This window comes from Kryptolebias marmoratus, linkage group LG15 (assembly GCF_001649575.2).
Source record: "Kryptolebias marmoratus isolate JLee-2015 linkage group LG15, ASM164957v2, whole genome shotgun sequence".
NCBI classification, from domain to species: domain Eukaryota; kingdom Metazoa; phylum Chordata; class Actinopteri; order Cyprinodontiformes; family Rivulidae; genus Kryptolebias; species Kryptolebias marmoratus.
In genome coordinates this window covers 5746008-5767015 of record NC_051444.1, presented here as the reverse complement: position 1 = coordinate 5767015, position 21008 = coordinate 5746008, and the positions used below count along the sequence as shown (strand labels likewise).

At 38.1% G+C, this 21008-nt stretch overlaps 1 protein-coding gene across 1 annotated transcript in view; it reads right to left on the bottom strand.

Annotated features, from left to right (window-relative positions):
* The window catches only part of igdcc3 (immunoglobulin superfamily, DCC subclass, member 3), a 67414-nt gene that overhangs the window by 14528 nt on the left and 31878 nt on the right, over positions 1-21008 (bottom strand). Inside the window, exons 3-7 of the mRNA XM_017404715.2 lie at positions 13958-14102; positions 13740-13870; positions 13382-13519; positions 10527-10685; positions 5122-5287 (exon numbers count right to left, since the gene is read on the bottom strand). Coding sequence (XP_017260204.1) covers positions 5122-5287; positions 10527-10685; positions 13382-13519; positions 13740-13870; positions 13958-14102 — 739 coding nt within the window. The remainder of the gene's footprint in view (positions 1-5121; positions 5288-10526; positions 10686-13381; positions 13520-13739; positions 13871-13957; positions 14103-21008) is intronic.

The following is a 21008-nucleotide window of genomic DNA, read 5'->3' as shown; positions in this document are numbered from 1 at the left end:
GTCCTCAAATATTTCCGATAAAATCTGCGCAAGTCAATTTCCCAAAGCATTACATGAAAATGACAGAAGGCTGTTGCATCTTGTGCAACACTGAGGTGGAAGACAGATGAAAATTGTTGCCTGACAAAAACCTGTTGAAACAGATTGCTTCTTGTAGCTTCTTGTAAGACCCAAATGCCAGACGTTTTAAAGCATTGTTTTCAGAGTGAAAAGGTCAAAAACTGACAGATTAGAGAATCATTCCAACTGTTAAGCAATGTTGTTTTTATTTGTTAGTAAAGAAAAACTTATTCACTAAGCTCATTTATGTGTTTATGCTGTACTTTTCTGGCCAAACTTATCTTTAAAGTGGAATTCTCACATTTGCCCTGAGATGAAGCTCAAGGAACCACTTTGTTGCTTTGTTTTCAGTCAGTTTTAGAATAAATTTTGCAATCTGCATTAATCAGACCATGGTTGCACACAATGTGCAAGGGACAAAAGAAAGTCTGGGTGACAGAGAAGAAAAGACTTGGGCGGTGTAAGGCTCGAATTCTGGCTGTTTGCTTGTTTTGAACCCCTAAACCAAGCTGTCCCATCCTGACAAGTTGACACCATCATTTACCCATCAGTTCGAGGTCATTTCACAGATTGACGGATGAGGCTACGGGCCATGGGGACGGCTGACAGTGGGGTTTTGGGTCTGTTGTTCAGCTGCTAAGTCTGTGTTTACTCTCTATTGTTTCTGAGCAGCAACCCATCAAAAGGCAGCAGGGCTGTTCTGGATTCAGCGAGAGTGAAAGGGGGGAAAATATGGGGACAAAGAGAGAACAGGAGGAAGAGGTGCTGAAGGAGGAGGGGAGGAGCGACGAGCTGTCTGTTGCTTGAGAGGAGGGAAGGGCCCAGGGATATGACTGATTACAGGCGGGTCAGAGTTCAAGGCCAATGCCCTGGCCCCAGCTCCTGTGATGGGGGGTAGGAAGGGAAACATGAGGCACAAAGGGGGACCAGAAACAAAAAAAAGAGGCAGGTTCTTAGTGAAACACAAAGTATAACTTTAAAGAGTGGGTTTTTTTTGCGGAAGCCTGGTCCTTCAGATGTTGGTCATTAATTACAGAACATGATGCTCTCACACACTGAGAGCCTGTTCCTTAATTAGTTTCCATCATCAGCTGTAGTATCGCTTTAAAAACAATACAGGCTGCCTTTCAGATTGTTAGGCTGACTGGTGAGAGATCACAGCTTGTGTTTGTCAGATGATCACACGAGTCAGAATTAAAGACTTAAAAACAAGGCGAGCCCTGAAATACATAATTAGCATCCGCATTTACAGAGGCTTCAAACAGCACATTTCACAGGAGCCTGGTCAATAAGGAGAGGGCTTATGATGCTATTTGTGTTTGGGACGCTGTGTGTGTATCATGACAAAGAGAGCGTGCGCACTGAGGCTCCTGTTTACAGACAGAAGCAGCCAATCAGCTCGCCTCTAACGTCACCGCATCCTTTCCTATGGCTTTGTCCTCTCTGTGTTTTTAGTGTGTGTGAAGCATGCATGCGAATGAGGAGGAGTAAAGGGCAACACACTTGCAAATTTTGCGTTTGATTATGCATGTGTGCCAAATGAATGATGGCATGCACCGTGGGGGCTATTTGTGCACATACAGACTCACTTGGTTTTTGATTAATGCACGCTCAAACGTGCGTGTGAATGAAATGTGGAATCGATTCTGCTCCCTTCCCTTGTCTGATTTGCTCTTGAAGGTCAGCATTATGAGAGATGGCTGAAAGGGAAAACCCTTTGTGTGACTATATACACAAACACATAATAACACACAATAATTAAAATCTCTCTTCTAGCTCTATAGCACTATTTATCCAAGTCTTTGCTATCAGCTATGATATAGAAATATGAGCACATATTTATTCTCTTGCACACAAACAAAACAAGATAATTGTGCCGCCTCTAGTGCTTGAATTGATTTACATTTCATTACTTTTGCTTTGGTGAAGTTTAGGAGGTAAATTTCATATAACTTCTTCTTTGTATTACACTGAAAATGATCCTATTTGACTTTTTTGGCTTCAAGTAAAACTCTTTACTGAACTTTCCAACAATCTCAATAAAAAATACAAAAAAAAACTGTAAGCACATTTGTTTTGTAAGATAGCAAACTTGTGGTAAAATTATTGGCTTCTCCAGTAAATTGTAAAAGAAATAAACATGTCCATGTCAGATTAACAAGTAAAAAGCTAAGAAAATATGTTTGACTTTGGTATAAAATGGATTTCTACAATATTTTGCTGTTGATAAACAAAATAAGTCATCTGGCTTTTCAATAATTAACTAAATCATGATGAATGCTATGGAAAAGAAAAGTTAAACACATCTTAACCAATTCTACAGATGTTGACATGAAAGCTGGTGTGGTAGTAGCTGAGACTGATCCCCAAAACATAATCTGAGCGCTAACAGATTGCTCAAGATCTTTGTTTAAAAAATTTGCCATTAACATTTTGCAGTTAACTCTATCTTTTAACAAAATATACAATGAATGACTACACAGATTTTAATAAAACTTATAGAAAGTAATTACTGGATGTTGATCTTTAACTGATTAACTTTTGGAGTCAATACAATTCAACATGGCCACCACAGTTTACACATTAGCCAATACAAAAATGGCTATGATTCTATTGGTTTCATAGATACTGAGCTAAAATCTGATGTGGTAGTAGCTGAGAGTCATTCGCAACAATACTCAGAGTGAGAATTTGTGTTATTAGGTGAGATTGTGCATAACATTATTTACAAGGTTTGACCAAAACAGCTTTAACGGTCGTTTCTCAACATAAGATGATGTTAGTTTAAAACTCTGGCTTGAAACAGAGTCTGTAATAACAGCTGATTTCTTTCAGAGCAAATGTGACCAAAAATAAAAATCACATTCTGTATATTTCCAAGCTTCTTTGTTTTTGCAAGAAGTAGGAAAATTGTTCAGAACAGCATTAAACACCTTAACGTTTATATTATTACAGCAGACTGTGAAGATGATTGACACTGTGTGATGTTCACGGAGCACATTCTTAAGATGCACTTCAAGCTGCTCCGTTCCCTCCGTGGCTGATTGCATTTTTTGGTCAACCAGCTGAGTTTATGAGCTCATTAGCTAATGGTGGAACTCAAGCTGAGCTCTGCCTTCAGAACCAATCACAGAGTGCAGTTTGTGATGCATGAGATTCATATCATAGCAGGTCATATGTAATAGCTGCAAGAGGAAACGCTGCGGCGACTCATTCTGTCCCTCTGTCTCTCTGTTCATTTATTCTTCCTGAAGACTCATCATTTCACTTTTACCCTTTAAATTCCACATTTCAGTCCACCATCTCATTCATTTATGTCTTGCTAATACAGACTGCTGGATGCAAGTGGGAGTGGAGAAATGAATGTGAGCGATGAATGTGTCTGCTCCTTTCACTTAACTGCTGTGGTGTGCAAACATTGATTTTTTTGTGCATATCTGATTTGATACATTCACTTCATATGTCTTTCTTTAAATGAACATTAATTATGTACTTGGATAACTGTTGCCAGGGTCAACTTGGAAAATTGAACTTTGAATGTGCAGTAATCCATAACAAAAGGCAATTTAAAAACACACTGCAGTTTATATTCAGCACCCAGAAGAATGATCAGAAAGAAATGCAAAAACTTTCAAAGATGTGAACAAAAACAGTAAATAAAAAGGATTTGGCTTAATCAGACACAGTTCAGTAGGAACCCTTTGCATCGTCTCTGAGATATTTCAGTTTAAAGACAAATGGTGCTCTAACAAAACAATACAGCTTCTGCAACCAATTACTTCGACTTCATGGCGTGAAGTGCTGCAAGTGGAATCAAACAGAGCTGAGTCCACCTCCTCACATCTTTCTAAAGCAATGCTATGAGAGGATAGAGGTTATTCATTATGTCACTGTTCCCTATAGTGCCATTCGGGCCCCCTGAGTGGCAAAACATTTAGCACGGATGCCACTCAGGGGATCGTAGAACTGATATTACAACAAACAAATATCATAAATTACTGGTTGTTGCTCTCGACAGGGATCGTTGCTGCCTTTCATCAAAATACTGACATTAAAATCTGAGTAGAAATTCAGTATGCTGCAATTTATATGTTTTTGGATGCATGCTGGTAAAACTCACAAAGCAGGGAATGTAAAAAGCCTGAATTCCTCTCCAAATTAAACAAAAAAACCAGAGTGGCCATTTTGTTTGCTTGACAAGCCAACATCTCATGCTTTGTCCTTGGTGCAGACAAAAAGATCATAAAGATGCTTTTTGTCCTTCATCAAATGTTAGGAAAGACATTGCAGTTTTACAGTCAATGAATATTGTTTTTCTTTCAGCTTCTTCGGGGGTCGCCGCAACGAGCAAACTCACATGAAAGATTTGGCAATTGTTTTACACCGAATGCCTTTCCTGACGCAACCTGGGCTCGAACCTACAGCCTTGAAAGACCGCAGCACTGACCACCGAGCTACTGCAGCCCCTTTTACAGTCAATGAATAGAAGTTACTAAATAACCAATGCTGCTGTATGTCAAAGACTGATTCTTCTCACATTTCAAACAAAACAAACACTCTCAGTTGTGTTTACTGCCAGTCCACATTTCTGGTCTTTGTTTAATTTCTGAAAGTATGGAAAAAAATAGATAACCACAATTTTTTGCTAAATCTGTGTATAATTAGACCTCTGACCAGCACCAGGAAGCTGAAGCAGAGAACTTGCGCAGAAACAAAATGGTTCCAATACACGTTTTAAGTCTTGCTCCCGCCATGTAAATGAATGAAACAATGCGTTGGTGATTAAATATAAGTCACTTGAACCCTTGCAAACTCTTGTGCTCTCATTATGTTGAAAGTATTAAATGATAGTAACAACAACAAGGTATTAAGCTCTTATGATTTATTTTATTTTATTCAGATTCGCAGAAGTTTCTTCTAGATGAAAGATGTGAACTGGTGTTCAACAAAAAAGGCAATTCACAGATATGGAGTTCATATTTAAAATGATGCTGATAAAAAAATTAGATCATTTTACAGAAACACCAATCTCTGACAAAGCCCTTAATCTCATTGTTTTACCTGTTGTTGTTCCTGAGCTTGACATGTCCTCCGGGCTCCAGAACCTGTCCGTTCTTCAGCCAGGTGAGCTGCGGGTCGGGCTCGCCCTGCGCCAGGCAGGTGAAGATGGCGGTGGTGCCGACCGGACGGGCGATGGACTGTGGAGGCTGAACAAACTCCGCTGGAGCTGAAACAGGGAGGTGGGGGAAAAAAAGGCCAATCTAATTAGGTCCCTTTCAACTAAAGATGTTGCTGGAAAGCTAACAACTTCCTGAGAAATACAGTGTAAAGATTTTTAACTGGATCCTGGGGCGTCACCATGGAAAAAGCAGGGGGAAAAATATGAGTGCCTTGGGTAAAGCTGTAAGATGTAAATACTGGTTTCAACCTATAATTCAGGCGAGAGGTCAATTACCATGATTATGAACGAGACAGGATCAATGCACTAACAGGGTGGGGGAGGAAAGAAGAAAGATGGAAAGAAGGAAACAAAACAAAGAAAGGTTGATTTTTTAGGTCTAATTTACCTTAAAACTTGATCTATCCAGTGTATAACTGCAGTCAAGCTTGCATCATTAGTCAGTTATTCAGATGATTAAATCTACATCTGCAGGAGTTTATTTTCTGGGAGGTGTTATTTGTAACATCTTCTCTGCATTCATTATTGTCGCAGCTGTTGTCATATCAGTGTTTTGATAGCCCAGATTATTTATGCGTGAATGAACAAAGAAAATGTTATGGTAATTATTCTGTACATATATTTGTGAATCAACACGCTAGATTAATTTCCTCTTTTGTTCATATGTGTGTGTTTTTTATTTTATTTTATTTATTTCAAATCTAAAATATTTTCAGTGTACTACTCAGTCAGTCGGGCCTGTGTAATTCCTGGTTTTGTGCATTCCCTTCAACTCTTGTTGTTTTTTAATCTTATATTAAACATGTTTGTTCTCACTGGCTTTTAACACAGTATGAGAGTTGACATTTTTGCATTACTTTATTGGTTTTATTGCATTCTTATCATATTTTTAGTTGTTTTTATGGTCTCTTGTGTTTCGTGTGCAGCACTTTGGCCAACGGCAGTTGTTTTTAAATGTGCAATATAAATAAATTTAATTTGATCCCACATAAAAATATACTTAATCAGAGAAAGAGAGAAAAAAAAGCTTTAGTTTATGAGTCATATTGTTTGATTTTAGCTCTGGATTAAAACTGTGGGCCCCTGGGTTAGAGCTACTTTTGGAGTCCTATTGACTATTTTTTAATGCAAACAAATTATAATACTGAGCATGTTCACAATAATTTCAAGGTTTCTAGTCGAGCAGCACAGAGCTGCTCTAAGCTTTAATGTAATAACTAAAGTCTGAAACACTAAAAAACTATAGATGTACCACTTGAAATTATGAGAATCTCTGCTCTGTCACAGTTTACTTTTTTAATTAACCATCTCTGCACAAACCACAAGTGGTTCTGAAATGCTTCTCTGTTTCGTATATAAATTAAAGTATATTTTTCCTAATAATTTCAAAGAGTCATAGCAACGAGGGAGAAAAGGTCAAGATACAGAATATCAGCAAGCCAAATAACAAATATAATATATCATCCTCATGTCTTAAAAGCTAAGTAAGCTGCAATAACAGAGTTTTAGTTGAACAAAATTTAAAATGTGAGACAGAAAACACAGACCCTCCTAACTGATTTTATGGAAAATAATTTGTCTGATAGAATCTACATCCATGAATAGATTTTGCTGTGTGGCCCTCAAAATAGAATATTTACATAAAACAACAACATTGCATCAATCTTCTAAAAGCAATAAGAATATTTACAAACCATTATGGCTCAAAAGTTCACAAACTAGCAAAACTAGTATTACTGTATTCGCTTTAAAACTAAAAAAAATAAAAATTGTTAGTCAATATAGGCTGTAAGAAGTTAAAGCTCTTTCCAGTGATGTGGGCTTGCACCTCGTTGGAAATTAGTGAAATCAAATGTTTGGAAAATATCCATTTATAAAAAACAATAAAGCTACTTCACTTTCTAAACCTCGGTAAGCCCTTGGAAAGTCCTGCCTTGCCTGCAATACTATGTTTAGTTCAGACCTTTTCTGAATTAGATGTAGAGATGAAGCAATAGTGCTGACATTTTTTAAAAAATAAGCTTGGCCAACAAGATTTTAGAAACTTTGCGAGTAAATCTGCTTGTAGTTCAGAAAATATGCAGATGCAGATTAATACACATTTCAGACCACGGTGAGAATCCACGGGGAGTAAATGTCTGAGAATCAGCTCTCGGTTCTAAAGAAACATCACTAAAAATAAACTTTTTAAAAGGATCAATGAGGCAGGGGAATGGTTTCATCAAGAAACCGGCTGCACAGAAAGTACCTGTTCTCGCTGCTGGTAAATTGATGCCTTTGGTCTTTTCAAATGATATGTTGTCAAGACCAGGATTACAGAGTAGCACCGCTCTTATCCTTTAGGAACAATACATTTTATTTCAATTAACCTCCAGGTTAATTCCAGCTCTTGTTTGTTTTCCCTTCCCTTCTTGTTTCCACCTCATACACTAAATGTTGTCTGATACATCGCCATTCCTTTAGTGGAAAAGCGAAGGTGCCCTCAGGTAATTAAATGAAGGAGGAAGCTGACAAAGACGGCCCTTTCATTTATCTTTCTCTTTCCAAGCCTCATTGTCTGTTTTCTTTCTCCTTTCTTCTTTTTAGTTTTTAAAGCTGACTCAAAGGTGGAGATCAGAGGGAGCTGATATCGATTTGCACCTCTAAAACTGCGGGTCAGATCATCGGCTCCAGCCATCCATCTTGCTCCCGCTTTTCACTTTTTTGGCTCTTGCGGTTTGACTCCTCTTTCGGGCTTTGTTTCTCCTGAACTTCACCTGAAAGATGCTAAAAATGATTTTTTTCATGGAAGTCTATTTGTTGACATGTGGTGGTTCTGAAAGTACTCTTGTCTGCGTTAATCGGGAGTTAAAGTTCACGACCGCTGAGCTCCTTTTCTGAATTGATAGCTACTGAAACTCTCATATTCACAGAGGTGTCAAGTGGCTTATTTCCACAGACTAATGGACCGATTTCTCAAGGACATACAGTGAAACATACAGCAAAACATTTTTCCTTCATACCTAACACTCAGATTTGTCCAGTGTTAACAGTATACTTTTATTGTCACAAATCAATAGCAAAAACCAAAGAAACTGACACAAAATTAACATCCATGTTTCTGTTTTTTTACGTTTTCCCTGCTAGGTAAGCTCTTGTTTTAGACCCGACAAGCTGATGAAATGAAATATTGATTGGGATCAATACTGCTAGCGGCTGAAGCAAAGTGTGGTCTATTTGATCAATATGTGAGCAATGTAGATGGCTGTTTCCTTCTTGGTGACAAATAATACACAGGGTTTGCAAATACCTGAATTCATTTTTTTTTGGTCAAATCTGTGAGCTACGGTCAAACAATTTCATCTGTAATGTTTACATTACTGTGAAGAACTGACAAAGAGGAAAATATCATCCAAAAAATCAAAAATACATTAAATTTAGATTCGAAAATCTAACCTGACCATTAAGACAAGATGCAATTTGAAAATGTTTTGCATGAATGCGTCCATAGAGGTTATTAAAGCCGTACTTTAGGGTATAACTTGTAATGCATTTATAAAATTACATTTCCCAAAGTTGGCTTTATTGATTCAGGTAAATGAATGCATGAATACTTTTTTTCAAACTAACAAAATACAGTCAAATTAAATGACTGCTTTGATTTCGACAGAGTTAAAAAGTGAAAAACATAAAAAAGTTTAGTCAATGATGTTGACTAAACTTTAAGAACTGCTAAACACACACAATGTCACCTTTTTCTTTCAAGGTGAAGCAGTTATAATGTAATAAATCTGGGCTTGGTCAACATAATATTTTAGGTTAAATATTCATTTTACTAAGAATGAGTTTGATCATTTTTATTATTTGGGTTGGTCAAACTAATTTCCTTTAGTAAATGTGTATCTTTTTGGATCGTAATTCATTGAAACAAAAAGGGATCTTTTCACATGAATACTCATTTCGGTGTTATCTAATGAATGAAAACAGATCTAACTAAGACAACAAGACTGATATGATTAATCCAAGAAGAAGATATTTTGATACATTCAACAAGTAATTCAAAATTAGTTAAACCAACCCAGTTAAACTTAAAATAAGTTGAATGATAGCTGTACTAATCATATTTGTTATGCTAAAACAACATAAATATGTAGAAGTCAGTATAATTGTGTGGCAAGTTGTTAAATGTAGTTTTTACTCAACAAGTTACTGTTTTAGGTTTTAGATAAAAATAGAACCAACAAGAGTAAACTTTTCTGTATGTTCATGTTACGCAAACATTATTATTTAAGTCAATCACACAAACCCAGGTTGTTGTTTTGAGTATATTTGACACGTGTAATAAATTGCAATAACCTGAACTGCAATAAAAAGTTGATAAAAGTAATTAAAGGGCTTTGAAAATAAGGTTTTTGACATGAGGCGTAAAGTGCTCGTATAAATACTAATTCTATCACTTTATACATTTCATAGACAAAAGTTAAAACTAAAAAAGAGAGTAATAACTCTTAAATTAAGCCACTGTAACCATCAAGTATCCCTGTGGATGTCACTCTGAACTGAAAACAGCCTTTGCTCCATCTAAAAAAATAAGCTATTTGCTATAAAAGATGTAATCAGACATGCCTCCATAAATGTAATATATTGCACTTGATAAGTTGCCTCTGTGTATTGGCCGACTCTAATAAAAACTGAGCTCTAATCAGTGATTCAGTGATTACATTAGCTTCCACAGAATAATTTAGAGAAGTGACTACTTCCTCTTGTCGTGCTGTAGATTGATTTTGTTCCAAGCTCTTGTTAGCTAACATGAATGGGATGAGGAATGATACTTGCACAGCCATTACTGAGAAGTTTCATCATGACTCATCATCTTCTAGTTAAGATCTTTTGTGCTCTTTAAGTGGGAGAACAAAGAAGCGCGTCTTACCAGAACTGCACCTGGAAAAACAATCAAAAGCTGCTGCTTGAGTGTAGAAAATGCTGCTTTTAAAAAAGAATATGACCTACTTTGCTTTTCCTTTGCGTGAAACCTCAAGTCTGAGAAATCTGCAACACCCACTAGTTTAGAATTAAGGGTTTAAATTAAAGACCACCTACATAAAACACACTTATGGCACAGAGCTTTTAATCATGGCAGAAAAACTGCTTCAGCTTAAGGCAGAGATGCCTCCATTAATGTTATGGTAATCATGTCCTGTCCACAGAATTATAAGCTTTATCATAGAGCTGTTTCTCTCGTCTTTTTAAAAATAATCTTCACATCATTTCTTTAAAGAAAAGCACATGCCTTTTACCCAGAACTCACCTTGGACTACAAGACGTCCTTGAGCTGTCCTGCGGACACGAGTTCCTGGTTTGTTCGCAGCACACACGTAGACCCCTGAGTGCTGCACACCAACATCTGAGATCATCAGGTTCCCCGTGCCGAGAACCTGAATTCCCTCCACTCCGATGGGCCGACCGTCTAATCAGGCAAGTTAGAAAAGGAGAGAAGTTGACAAAAATAGGGCAAATAAAGGGGCCTAGTGTGCTTGTGTTCGGCTCATGTCAGGGATTAACAGGTGTGTGTGTGTGCACTGAGGATTAGAGTGAGATTAAAACACTAGCAAAAAAGACTAAATTTAATGCAAGAAATCAACCTGAAACTGACAGAGACAGTGCTATTTCTGTCCCTCAAGGATGCAGCGTTCACTGAGAGTGATGCACAGAATTATAATGTGGTGAAGCTTCTGATGCAACAAGCAGCAGGAAGGTCACCGAGTTTCTGTTCGCTGTTTCAATGAAGTACATACTGCAGTTTTCTTTTTTGTCATTTCTTTTCTATTTTAAAAAAATCCCTGGTTGAGATTTTCCAAAAAATCTGTTTTTTTTTGTTTTTTTTTAAATCTCTTGCTTTCTAACATGAAAGATGTTTCAGCTGCTCTGGGACCAGAAACTATAACTGCAACTTGTAATCTATTTCCTCACACAATCCCTCCTTTCTGCTCTCGCTGCAATTACACGATAAGCTCACACTTTGCTGTGCTTCCTATCAGTGGTGTCAAAACCAACAATGACTTCAATCTGCCTCTGATATTAGCTTTGGGGCCAAGGGGCCAATCTAATCCCATCTACGACTCCCATCTGCAGCCTGGATGGTCCAGATTTGACGCGTTAAAACGCGGGGTGGGGGCAGCGTGACGGACGCAGGAGACAGGAGCACAGGTCAAAAGGTGCAAACTATACGGTTAATAATGTGCAGTTATTGTGTGAATGCTCCAAAACACAGAGGCAGCCGTCCGCGGCGCCATCTTGGACAGAATTATAAGAATGCTGATTCAGCATTATTGTATTCCTGTTTGCAGTTTCCTCCATGTGTTTTTTTTTCCACATACTTTGTGCTATTTTAACCATATTTCAAAATATTTGGCTTGAGTGGGAATAGTACGTTACAATTATTAGTATTTGTAACTTTTAGACTTTTTTGAATTATTTAACTTCATTTATGAGAAATCTTCTCCAGAGAAATACAGTACATCAGGATCTATCCATTCCTTAAAACCATTGTTCTTTAAAATCTACTTCAGCACACCTCATGTGTGTTTTTGTCACTTTACTACTTTTAGCTTTTAGCTACTGTGTTGCTAATTTTAGCTTTTAGCTACAGTTTTGCTAATTTTCCCTTTAAGCTATCAGTACAATTTGTTACATTTCGGTCCTGGCTATTGTTTTGGTAACTGCAGCTTTTAGCAATTTTTTTTCTTATTTTAGTTTTTAACTGCTATTTAGCTACAATTAGCAACTGCTAAATCTAGCTTTTAGTTACAAGTAGGTACGGTTTTGCCAATTTTAGATTTTAGCTACTGTTTGGCTACTTTGACCTTTATAACAAAGTTTTAGCTAATTTTTGCTTTTAGTTACAGTTTTGCTCACTTTCATTTTTAGGTACTATTTTCCAAATTTTAAGCCACAAATTTGCTATATTTAGCTTTTAGCAGCAGTTTTGCTGGTCTTAGCTTTTAGGTATTGTTTTGCTCATGTTTCCTTTCAGTTCTGCTTGTTTTATCGTTAACATTTCAGTTTATTCATCCTTCAACAAGTTTCAGTAAAGTTTTTCAGCGCTGCATTTTCACAGAAAATGTAATTTCTCTAGTTATCTTTTGTATTAAGACATAACATGATGGACATGAAATGATTTAAACAGAAATAAATGACTTAGTCAAGTGGTTTTGTTTTATTACTTTTACGTGTTTTTTTTTTTGATATTTTCTTGATTTGCATTAACTCGGTGAACTAAGAAATAACAATCCATCGGTCTTTGTCTTTGTTGTAAAGGGTCTTATTTTGCTCTTAGGTGTCTTTTTGTTTTATTTTCTGTGTGTGTGTTCTTTTCTCCTTTGTCCCCCTCTTTCAGTTTCCCTCAGCAAGTCGCTAATTAATTTAGTGTCAGGAAAGAAGGAGCACAAAGCTAGCAGGCTGCGGTGCTGCTCAATGAATAGCAACAAACTAACTGTGGCATTAAGAAGTGACTGATGTGAAACTATCAGATTCATTATCCAGCTTATCCCAGCCTCCCTGCCATAATCTAATACACACAAATCCCATCGTGTTAGCATTTCATTCTGCCAGCGTTGTGTAAGGCAATACTGTCAATCTGATTATGCCCGACTGCCTGGGAGGGGCAGCAATTTACATTGGGAACAGCAAATCAGACCGGATAATAGGTAAAGAAAACAGATAGGAGATTGAAAAATTGTTCGGGACAGATTTTGAGTGATGGTTAAGAAAAAGAATTTGCATGCCAGGAGAAGAAACTAATCGTATATGCTTCAGCAGCTCGTAGCAATTACTCAGAGGCTCTCCGGTGCTTTGAAGGAGGTTCAACTTCATGAGGAAATGAAGCGTGAATTTATCAGCGCAGAGTAAAGTATAATGTTTTGCCCTGAGGCTTAATGCTGGAACCCAATGACTCATGTATACACAATAGATTTACTGTCTAAAATGTATTTTGTGTCCAGATCTGCTTTACACAGAAGAATAACTCATGAAGTCCCTCAAATTTCACAAATGCTCTTCAGGATTGTATTTCGGCTTTGTAATAAATAACACACAGGTACAAAAATGATCACTTCACCATGGGCTGTTTCATGCAAGTTCCACGGCAGAAGGAAAGTTTCTCACCTAGTCTGCTCCAGGACACAATGGGCTGAGGGTATCCCGTAGCAACACACTCCAAGATGGCCGTCTGGTGGACTGTTAGGGTCAGGTTCTCTGGGCCAACCAGAATCATAGGTTCTTTGTAAACAGATGACTGAGAGCCTGCAGGAAGTGAAGAGAAGACTTTCAGAAGCGAATGACAGTGATGAATAGCATCCTTTAATTTGCTTTCTTTAAACAACGTCGGGTCAATATGCTGCTCAGATTAAGCAAAAAAGACAACAGTGACTGTAATTGGCAAAAGAAAAATTGTTGTCAGATAGGCTTGATAAATCGTTTGCCTGATGCAAAGAAAAATTAGAGTCTGTTGAAGTGAACAAACCTGAAACCGTCAGGAGCGCCTCAGCACTGTGTTTTACTCCCGCGCTGTTATGAGCCACACAGCAGAACTTCCCGCTGTCCTCCTCATGCACTCCTGTGATCTGCAGAACACCTGTTGGTAGAAGAGTGTACCTAAAAAAGAAAAGCACACATGAAAAAGGGCTACATGTTCAAAAAACAAAATAAAAAGAGTCCTTCCATGCTGTAGTTTGGACCCACCTTTCGTCTGCAGTGTCCACAGGACGGCTGTCCTTCTCCCAGCTAATGACCGGCTCTGGCAAACCGTGGATCTGACACTGGAATCGGGCCACGCCAGACTCCTCAGCATGCACCGACTCTGGCTGGACGTGGAAGTCTGCCATAGCTGCAGGGAGAGGGAGGAGGAGGAGGAGAGGCGAATATTAGGCCATGACATCACAAAACAGCTACAGAGGACGAAAGCTGGCTGATTACAGAAGAGAACATAGAGGTCTGCAACAGATGGTGTGGTCCCCATAGAGTCCTGATCTCCACGTTGCAGGATCCAGCCGAGCTCACTCGAAGAAACAGAAGCAACCGAATTAACTGTTACAACATACATTTTATCGTAAAGCTTTTTATTCCAGGGCCCCTTAGTGAATAAAGAACAGTAAAAACAAAAAACAAAAAAATGAATTCATCATCTACTTTAAACGCCACAAAAAAAAAAAAAAAAAGAAAGGCCCAACATTCCTTGAAGGACTGAATATCATCCTTTCATGTCAGACTTTTAAACTAAGAACAGCTTATTCCGAAAAAATGAGTTTTAGCAGTTTTGGTTTCACCTTGTAAATGATGTTGTGCACGATCTCATGGGATGTGTTAGCGCTCAGTGTGTGTTAAGGATGACTTTCAGCTACTAGAACTCAAAATTTTAGCTCAATATCTGTTGATATTGATCAGAGATGCTCAACTGACTGAGTTTTAGCCCTTTTTGTGATGACAAAGGATGATTGACTGTGGCGGCCATCTTAAATTGAACTGACTTCAAATGGTAATGAGATATAGACGTATATCCTGTGATTACTTTCTGAGAATTTCTCTAAATTCTGTCCAGCTGTTCTTGAAATAATTTGCTAATGCTACACACAAATGAACGCACGCAGACACACAGATTTGGGCAAAAACATTACTGATGCTTTGCCATTAGCAGTGTATTGCAAATATATCAAAGACTCACTCTGCTCAAGAGAATGACACATGAAACTCATCTACATCAGGGAACCAGAGCTCTCTGCATAAAGAGCACAATCAGACATATGGATTTCCTGCCAGCCCTAGTATGTAGGTCAGATTTTTTCTCCCAAATTATGTCCTAATAAAGGAAAAGATAGCACAGGTACAGATGGAGCACTATATAACAAAACCAGTATTAATATCCCCACAGAGAGCCTCATTCAGCTGCACTTCACATGTCTACTCCCCGCAGAACAAAAGCGTAATCAGAGGTGGAGCCAGTAAGAAACTCAATTAAAGAGAGGCCCTCTCCTCTCTCGCCCCCTCCACCTGCTTCACCAGGAGTGCCCTCTTTTAAATGTCAGCCATAATTAACTTGGACGAAGGACGACTTATCTTCACATAGTTACTGTATTGTAACAAGTGGCTACAAAACCCTTATTATTCCATAACCTTTTGCTCAAACATGTAGCCAATATTAATTTATTAGTTGCTGCAATAAGCAGACCTGTTTAATGTTTGATGCCTATTTAAACCTGAAGCATGTCTGCTTGTCCTTTCTCTAACATTGTCCACCTAAAAATCTTTTTTTCCCCAGCAAAAGTAAGTTTAATTGATTTAAATACATACTGTAACTTCAGCTTTTGAATTCATTCTAAGTTGGTATAAAGTTACAACAATATAACACTCTAAAGTTTAATTAAGTTTATGTATATTTGTATAAAATCGAAGCGCAGGCATGAATGCAGACAAGCGTGTGAGACAGACAATTCACATGAAGTGGCAACACTTTAAAGCAGCGCAGCTGCAGAACTGTATCAAAGTCTAACACTGTGATTATTGCATTTCACAGCTTAATGAGAAGAGTGGCATTCTCCAACACGACTCGACCTTAGATCCCTTGGTGGATGTATGGAGCTCTAATGAAAATTAATTCAATTCAATTTTATTTATATAGCACCAAATTATAAGATAAGTCATCTCGGGGCACTTTAGATAGCAGGGTCAGGACCTTGTTATATTATAGAGAGAAAAAAACACAACAATTCCCCTTTGTGCAGCGCTTGGCAACAGAGAAAGAAAAAACTTCCTTTTAAGAGAAAGAAAACTCGGGCAAAACCAGACGCCGGGTGGGCGGCTGTCTGCCTCCGATGATCGGGATAAAGGAAGACAGAAAAAATGAGCACTGAAAAAAAAAATTATAATAAAAATTAAAAGGTGCAATAGCTCCAACTTTTTAACCTCAGAGACCTTACGTTCTCATATGGGGACAATGGCACCACTTCACATATTGTTTTAACCTGTTTAATTTTGACATATTCCTCTTTTTAAGATTAGTTTTAAAAGCAAAAGAGGTGACAGCCTCATAAACCCAGACTGGGAGCTGGTTTCAAAGGAAAAGAGTTTGATAACGAAAGGCCTGCCTTCGACTCTGGACTTATCGATTCTTAAAGAAGCAAACAAACCTACAACAATGTAGTGACTAGCAAGAGACAAATTAAAAAAGTAAAAATGCACAGAATTTAGGTCATGCTCAGTTTATTCATTCAGTAACTTAGTAAACATTTTTGTTCTTTATTTTCTTTTTTTTAATTGCAAGACATTTCTTTTATTTTTTGGTCAATAAAACATGATCTTACATACATCACAGTGAATGATAATAGAAATATCCTTTGAGACATTTAGACCTTTGGAAAGAACTATGTATACTGGTCCGAACTAAACACCCTGCTTATCAATTCCTTGTTTCCTTTTTCTTTTTTTTAAAGACCAAACTAACAAACAAAACAAAGCTTTAAAGCCGTTGTTTAAAACCAACATTTGACAACTCAGTGCTCATGTGTTTTTTATTTAAAATTGATTGCTTTTACAAAATACTTGGATTTTAATCAATGACTAAACATTCTGATTGGATTTGTCAAGCATAATAAAATAAAAGCATATTGATATAAATTGGTGCTAAAATGTGATTCAGAACAAAGTTTTTGCTGTAAAAGGCGATTTGCAAATTAAAGTGAAACAAAGGGATGCAGTTTATGCAATAAATGCAGATCACAACTACAGAATAAAAAGGCACAAAGTTGCATTTTTCTTTTTAATATTTTTTTTTAGCTGCTCCCCTCTGCAGGGGTGGCCACAACAAGCAAACGTGCACTAGAGATTTGGGAATCGTTTTACGCCGTAGACCCCTCCTGGACTCGACCCTGCAGCCTCGGGGTTATGAGACTGCAGCACTGACCATCGAGCTACTGTGGTAAAAAAGTCATGAAGTGATGCTACAAATCCACAGAGAGTGAAAGCAACTTAGACCTTTTACAGAACAACCAAATGTTTAAATGCAATCTCTTGTTCTGACCTCATGGCAGCTGGTTCCTGAGGGTTAGGGTCTGAGAACTCCTCCTCTCCTCCAGTATTAACAGCTACAACCTGCTTTCTCTGAGGGAACATTTAGCTCCTATTTTATCTGGAGATATGACTGTTTACTGTCTGAAGGGTTTCTTTCTTTTAATATTCCAGTTCTGCCTATTTAATTTAAACTTTCTATTTAATAGCTGGATTTTATTAAAGCTCTGAGTCTCTATATCTCATGGGCCCTGCTGCAACACTTCAATCGAAGACTCTCAGTCTTCCACCTATAAAATGTTTTAGTGAAGCACGGATGGTAAAGAACATCAGCAATACTTCATGATCTATATATTTATTTATGTTTTACTGGAATAAACTGCTATCAAAACGTATAAAGATCATTGGAAACTTGTCAGAAGTTATGATGTTGTTTCATATGATAACTGTTTTCTAGACAGAGTACTGACAGAAGGAGTTTCTGCTGTAAAACTGTGCCTGAGGCAGAAACCGGCAGAGCGCAGCGTTATATGGAAGCCCTGAAGGTGCTGATGAAGAATGACTCGATGCAGAGGAACAGTCTAAAAACAAGGAGGTCAAACTGACGCTATATAGAGTGTCACGTTTGGCAGAGTTGTAGAAGGGCCCGAATGCAGGCAGGCTGGAGGGAATTTATAAAGCAAACAATACTTTTAATGGCTCAACCAAAGTAATAAACACAAGAAATATGGAGATTCACAAAGGAGCTGACTAAAACTGACAAAAACTAAGAAGTGTAAAAGATAGAAAGAGATGATAAATCCCAACCTGTGGGCCATTTATGGATGGGAGATTGGTGAGGGTGGAGCTGGAAGCAAACTGAGGACATCTAGAGGTTATGTTAATACGAGAACCAAGAATACAACTCAGTGACTAAAAAACTACACAATCTGAGAACAACTGTAGCCACTATTATTAATATGGATGTGGTTTTCTTGTAATCTCAAAACTATTCTGTTATCTCTCAAGATAATAACTTATTATCTAAAGGAAGTATCTCACTGGGCTGCAACTGTTGGAGACTAGTTGGCACACAGCATTTAAGAGGAACTCTCCAAAATGTTAAAACATTTCCTTGCATGCGTTACAGAGGCTTGCAGTCATGTTGCTTGAATTTTAAACATATTCAGTAAATTTCTGCAACAGAATTCATCTCAAAATTGTTGCAGGGTTGTTGCCAGCATCTCAAATCTTTCTTATTTTTGTCATGAGCGTCTCCAACCCGTCTCAAGGGAGTAGGAGCTGTATTTTGACCCTTTATCAGGAGGTCTTTTCAGACAGAAGACTACAGGCTACAGCCACACATGGGTCTGATAAATAATACTTTTGATAAACTGGTCCAAATCTTCATTTCAAAAGTGTACCCAAGCAGATTAAATCATAAATGTGGGGACAGCTGCCAAGGTGGGTACAAAGCTGGCAGAGGTGGGTTTGATGTGAGTGGAGGTGGGAAACAAAATAATGTGCATGACCTAGAACAAGGGTTCTCAAAGTTGGGGTCAGGACCCAACTGTGGGTCATGAAACATTAAATAAGGTTCCCCAGATGATCTTCATAAATAAAACTAAACGTAAACAGACTGTTAGTGGAATTTTTTCACCATAATAATGAAAATAAATAAATAAATAAATACAATATTCAGTTAAATAAAAATAATATGTTGCTAATAAACTGGTTGTATTCTCGCCGTGTCCTTATTTAAAAGGTATATTAGCAAAATTTGCAAACTTTAAATCTGTAATATTTAGGTTCACAAGCTCTGGTGTGAAAATAGTTTGAGATTATTTCAGGTTGCCATGAGAAAATAAGCTATTCTATGTCAAAATAACCCAATATGTTAACATATTATCTTGAACAAACAAGTTTTGTTATTCTAGCTAGAAAATAAAATATAAAGCATATAGAAATATAACTAGAAAACTAGCATCATTGTCTCCACACTGCTGGATGGAACTGTACAAAAGTGTCCACATGCACCAGAAACACTCATCCACTTAAATGCTAAAGAAAAAAATGAGGACAAAAGACAACCAACACAAAAAGGAGCCATCTTGCGGATCTTTGCCAACTATTTATGATGTCCGCTGATCTGGCTCCTGTGTGCATTCTCCTACTGGGACCCACCCTTGGCCCCTCATGCATAAAACATGACTTCTCCAGGAGGCCCTTGCTCCTCGCAAAATCAGACCCAATTGTCAAAAAGACAATAGAGCAACATACACAGATAAATGCATACAGCAGAGGAACTTGTTAACTGCCTGCACCAGCTGTAACAGGAAAACAGACTTTCAGGATGTGTGTTGTGCTCGAGCCTTTTATTGCTAAAGGTGGCAGTCACCTTTTAATGACTTAGCTACAGTAGACACAAACACAGGCAAAAGAGCGGATCTGATAGGAACACACAAAAACATATACAGACACCACCCTCTCATCATGGTGTAGGAAAAGACAGACAAGCATGAGGCAGTGAGGGGCTCTCACTCATCCCAACACTCGGCCCCATCAGTCCTGTTCAGTCATTGTTTTCTCCTCTTCTCTCTCTCTCTCACACATGATTAAAGACAGTCCACGACCAGCGTGAAGCCTCTGGCTTAAATGAAGCAGGTCTAATTGCTGCAACAGAGGAGAGAATAGATGGGGTGCGTTCGAAAAAGAATCCCATGCACAAGTGAGCGGGGAGGAGACTGCGCCTTCAACATATGTTCGACAGTTTCTTGGTGACAACGACAAAGGAAGAATGATTGAGGGGATAATATGAGGAAGGGTCGCAGACAGGAAATGTGGAGCCTGGTGATTCCAACAAGTAGCCGGCACTGTAAATCAGATCTTGTCAAAAGTGAGAGGGACTGTCCCGCTGGGCGTTCCACAATAAACCGTCAAGAAGTCCCGAAAGGAGTCACAATCGGGCAGAAATTAGCATGAAAATCCGTCTGAATGATTTAAATTTCACCTGCTCTTGCTGGAACTTTGGAAAGAGACACAAAGGCTGAATAATAAATGCAAATGTACATGTGATATTACTGATTATTGTTGGCTTTGCAGACTGAAAGAGCAGTCATTGCTAAAGCATTTACCCAGCCTTCAATTACGCAGGTCATGTACAGCTGAACCTAATGCTGGTATATTAACAGGTCTTTTCATGCGAGCAAAAATATGATGAAGAGATGTAGATTAAATAGTGATTATTTGAATGACTCCTCTATGAATGGCTTTTTTTAAACCTAATGACCCAAAGTAATGATCCATTTCTTTTGTGCTTAGATTCACAAACTACAAACATACAACAGTTGATTGAAAACCAGCTCTATTTTCTGTGATGCTACCTACTGCAGTGACCCAATCAGCCAACCAGATTAGATATTTCAATGTTTTTCACAGCTCTGTGGATGTTTTTCCTTCCCGTGGAGGGGGTGATTCATTGATATGACACAGGTAATGATGCCAGTAGAGACAGACGGGCTGCAGCTCCAGTCAAACCTGCAGCGATGGTGAAAAGCTCCAGTGAGCCCTCGTGCTGTAATGTCACTCCCTTCGCTTTCAGCCACCTCTTCAACTCACTCCTCACCCTACACTCCCATGAGTCCTCTCAAGCTTGTGACATCAATAAGAAGCCGTGATGACTGTTGCACCCACCCCACAATGGTAAACCGGTAAAACGGAGACGAAGCCCATAAATAATGGAGGCGATGCACAG